Raw genomic sequence first — 3,872 nt, forward strand, 5'->3', positions numbered from 1 at the left:
TAACTGAATTTCTTGGTGGTAAAAAGGTTTAATCTGGGTATTATTTATATTGTACAATTATTTATTTTATATTTTTGGCTGTTTATACTGGAAACAACCCATCAGAGACTGTATTTCCTGGTGGTAAAAGAGATTAATCTGGTTATTATTCATATTAAAAAACTAAATGAACACTCCTGTTAAACAGCTTGTTGTTTATACTCGACACAAACCATGAGAGACTGCATTTTTATCTTTAAATAAAGCACTCCATTTCATATTAAGAAATTCTATTTCAGTTCTTGCAGAGTCATGACAACTATCACAGTTTGGCTCATTTTTGTGTTACATGTCCTTTTAAAATATTACGCTGAAAAGACATTTAATTGGAATCTAAGCTGATTAAACGAAATGTGAGACAATCAAGCCAGACAGCAGCTGCTAGAAAGATTATATTCCAGAGCTATCGCCGAATCCAAATCCCTCGTCATTCCATAAAGAATTCAATTACGGAAGCAAAGACGTACTCATGTACAATAAATGTTAATTGACTGTAGAATTCCTCGCTGGAACACAAATCGTTTATTTAGGGGCTCTCATTAACGTACACGTCACTGACAAACCAGCACAGGCGATCGCTTGTGTCTGCCCACCCACGGCATACCATAGCTCTCTTTATGAAAAATACATAAAGACCACTTTCTCTCGGTGTGACATTTGAGCACAAAAGACAGACAAAATGCATCAGCGGAGGTCGGAGGCGAACGAAGCCTCCCTCAGCTCGAGCGTGGTGGCGTTTTACTCCGCTGTCATATTACTTCCAGCCACCAGCCTCAGACAGAGGGCTCCTGAACCCGCGCGAGAACCTTTAGACAAGAGAGGCCGAGAGCTGGGGGGGAGGGCGACCTTCTCAAACTCCACTGACCTGAATACATGACCCACATTGGTTCTGGCTTCATTCCACGGAGCTGGGAGAAATCATAAACACAATAATACCATATTCCTATGCGATTAACCCTGGATTTGTAAGAGGTGAGCGCTGTGCTGGAGAACAGAGAAGGAATTATTTTTTGTGGTTTCGCGCGTGTCGATTTACGTTATTGAGGGATTTGATCGTTTGGTTGGAAAAGATCGACTCTTTAAATGGCCTCTGGAAAACCGGGAGTAGGCGGTTTTCGGTTATGGTCGTAATGATGAAAGTGTGGAAAAGACGTGCTCGTACCGATTTGCGTTCAGCCTTCAGTTCTTGAGTGTAGCGGCTCAACTCTGCGATTATCTGAGTGGACAGGTTTTCGGCGATGACCTCGTGTTGACCCGCGTAGTCGTTCAGCTCATTTAAAGTCATTAGAAACGCTCTACATGTGGTATACCTGATAGGACAAAGGTAAAAAAGGTGATCCATCACAAAAAAAGCAAGGTGAGACATTATAGGTGTGGCAAAACGAAGCTTAAAATAAATTCAAAACCAAAAACAGTAGTGGTCTGGCCGATACTGATGTTAATATGAATACTGGCTTATATAATGACAAATTACATTTTGCACACAATGAAAATTCAGCTTTGCAAATCAAAACTAAATGAACAAAAAATTATTTTGGATTAAATAAATAAAACCTTGTTAGGCATAAGAGACTTTAAAAACCACGGAAATCTCGCAGACCCTAAAGTTTTAAACAGCGGTATGACATAAACTGTTATCATATCAAAACATATGTGTATGATTTATATCTGCCACAAAGTTCTGACTCACTTGAATTCCTCCTCCTCTTTAGAGTTCTTCTTGAGCTGATACTTCTTGGACAGATTCCTATAATAAGAAAGATGAGACACTTTATTCTATAAAGCAACTCAAAACGAGCAATATGTAAATTGCGTTAGTATGAACCTTCTCAACACTGGCTGAACCAATGGTGAGAGTTTTATCTCTTTGCTTAACCAAAGGCAGACAGAGTGAGTATTAAGTCATTTTTTAAGTTATTTTTGCAATTATGCTTGGTCATCAGTGGTGCATAAACTGCTCATTTACATAGAAATTTAAAAAACGGTTACTCTAACATAAATGTAGCAAACATTTCTTCCACCAAAAAAGCTAAGCAAACCAAGACATTTGATTTTAAAGGTGTCTTTGTTTCCCGTTCATTTTAATGAGTGAAATTGCGCACATCGCTGACAAATAAGATCTAATGGTGCTTGTGGTGCAACACGAGACTGCAGCACCAACGAAAGCTAATATTGTCGCCGTCAGAGTAATCGTATCATCCCACTGAACAAGGCGTCCGATTCATGAGGCTGACCTTTGTCGATCAGTACAGGAAGAAGAAAAAATGACACAGTGCAAACAAGAAAACCACTGCTTTATACACAAACAATCCCGTGATTAATTTCAAGAGGGCCTATAAATGGCTTAAAATCAATTACGGTGGTGAGAGCGCATGCTGATGGTGCCGCCCCCTCGATGCTTTTTCCTGCAGCTTTCCTTCACTCTATCTCTCCCTCTCTCCGCACACACCCAACGGTACCTCCCAGGAGTCTGACGTGTTGCTAGGCAGATCACCATCTTGCAGTTTCTTGACAAGACCACACCGATGCAGTCGCTTCATTGTCTGCTAGTTTCCCTACGATTGGCCTAAATGGGCCGCCCTATGCGTCAACACGCAACGGCAAACGGGAAAAGAGGTTGATAAAGCCATAAACAAATCCTCATTAGAATAACCCAACCCAGCGGTTTTTAAAGGACTATTATTCTTCGCTCAGACAGATCCACGTCGATGCCGTTTATCTGCTAACATGCGCTTAGCGCTTAATAAATCTTTCACCCGTGGCTGCGATCTGAACAAAACAAAGAAAAAAAAAAAACAAAAAAGCCTCTGGGAGATGCTGTGAATTGAAGACTCTTTCTTGAGAGCGAAATACGGTCTGACACAGTTCTTAAAAATAACAACAACGCACGGATTGAGGGAAAGAGGATTTTCTCTTATGCGATCAGAAAATGCTAACAGAGAGGGCCTGTTTGTTGCACTGCGAGCAGCGCTGCTGTGAGCTCCAGCTGTGGGGTTTATTATAAACGCTGAGGTTTCTCTGTGTATGTCTTTGAGATGATGCTGGTAAGTCATCCGGCGTCCTCGGGGTCAACATCTCCAGTGGAAACGACTGCTTAATAAACCCAAAATGCAGCCAGCAAGAAATATTACAGAATCAGTGGTAGATAATAGAATGTGGGTCAGAGCCGTGGAAACCCAGTATCCATGGCAATACACGTCGGACATGTGACCTGTTTTATGTTTGTTCTCACTGACATAATACCTTGTCCTCATAACACCATACATAATACCTAATCCTCATAAAACACCTCATAAAAGTATTTTGAATATTTAAAATTGAATATTACTGCGAATTATAATGCAGGTATATTTAGACAAAAATCTGTCAGGATCAAAAAAAATATTCACTAGATTATCCAAAAATAGCAAATGTCACATGAGCCATTCATTTTTATTGAATTTCCAGCAAAATTAATTATATTGTATACAACCACACCACTTCAAAATTCTATTATTTTGTTATTAGTGCTGGGCAACGATTATTCACCATTAATCACGTTTAAAATAAAAGTTTGGGTGTAAATAATATATGCGTGTATATTTATTATGTAGATATAGAGACACATATATGCAGCATATATTGTGAAAATATTTACATGTATATATTTATATTGATATAATTTATATTATATATAGATTTAATATATAACATATTTTTCTTACACATATACATGCATGTGTGCGTATTTATATTATATATTGTATTATATTTATTTAGGATGTGATAAATTGCAGTTAATCGTTGTCCAGCACTGTTAGTAATATTTTATAACATTTAAAAAAATATTATTG

The 3,872-nt window shown here is 38.4% G+C and overlaps 1 protein-coding gene across 1 annotated transcript in view; it reads right to left on the reverse strand.

The window, feature by feature from the left end:
- The window catches only part of LOC122349940 (formin-binding protein 1-like), an 11,703-nt gene that overhangs the window by 5,543 nt on the left and 2,288 nt on the right, over positions 1-3,872 (reverse strand). The window contains exons 3-4 of the mRNA XM_043246081.1: positions 1,730-1,786; positions 1,202-1,349 (exon numbers count right to left, since the gene is read on the reverse strand). Coding sequence (XP_043102016.1) covers positions 1,202-1,349; positions 1,730-1,786 — 205 coding nt within the window. The remainder of the gene's footprint in view (positions 1-1,201; positions 1,350-1,729; positions 1,787-3,872) is intronic.

Source organism: Puntigrus tetrazona, chromosome 8 (genome assembly GCF_018831695.1).
Source record: "Puntigrus tetrazona isolate hp1 chromosome 8, ASM1883169v1, whole genome shotgun sequence".
In the NCBI taxonomy this organism is placed as follows: Eukaryota; Metazoa; Chordata; class Actinopteri; order Cypriniformes; family Cyprinidae; genus Puntigrus; species Puntigrus tetrazona.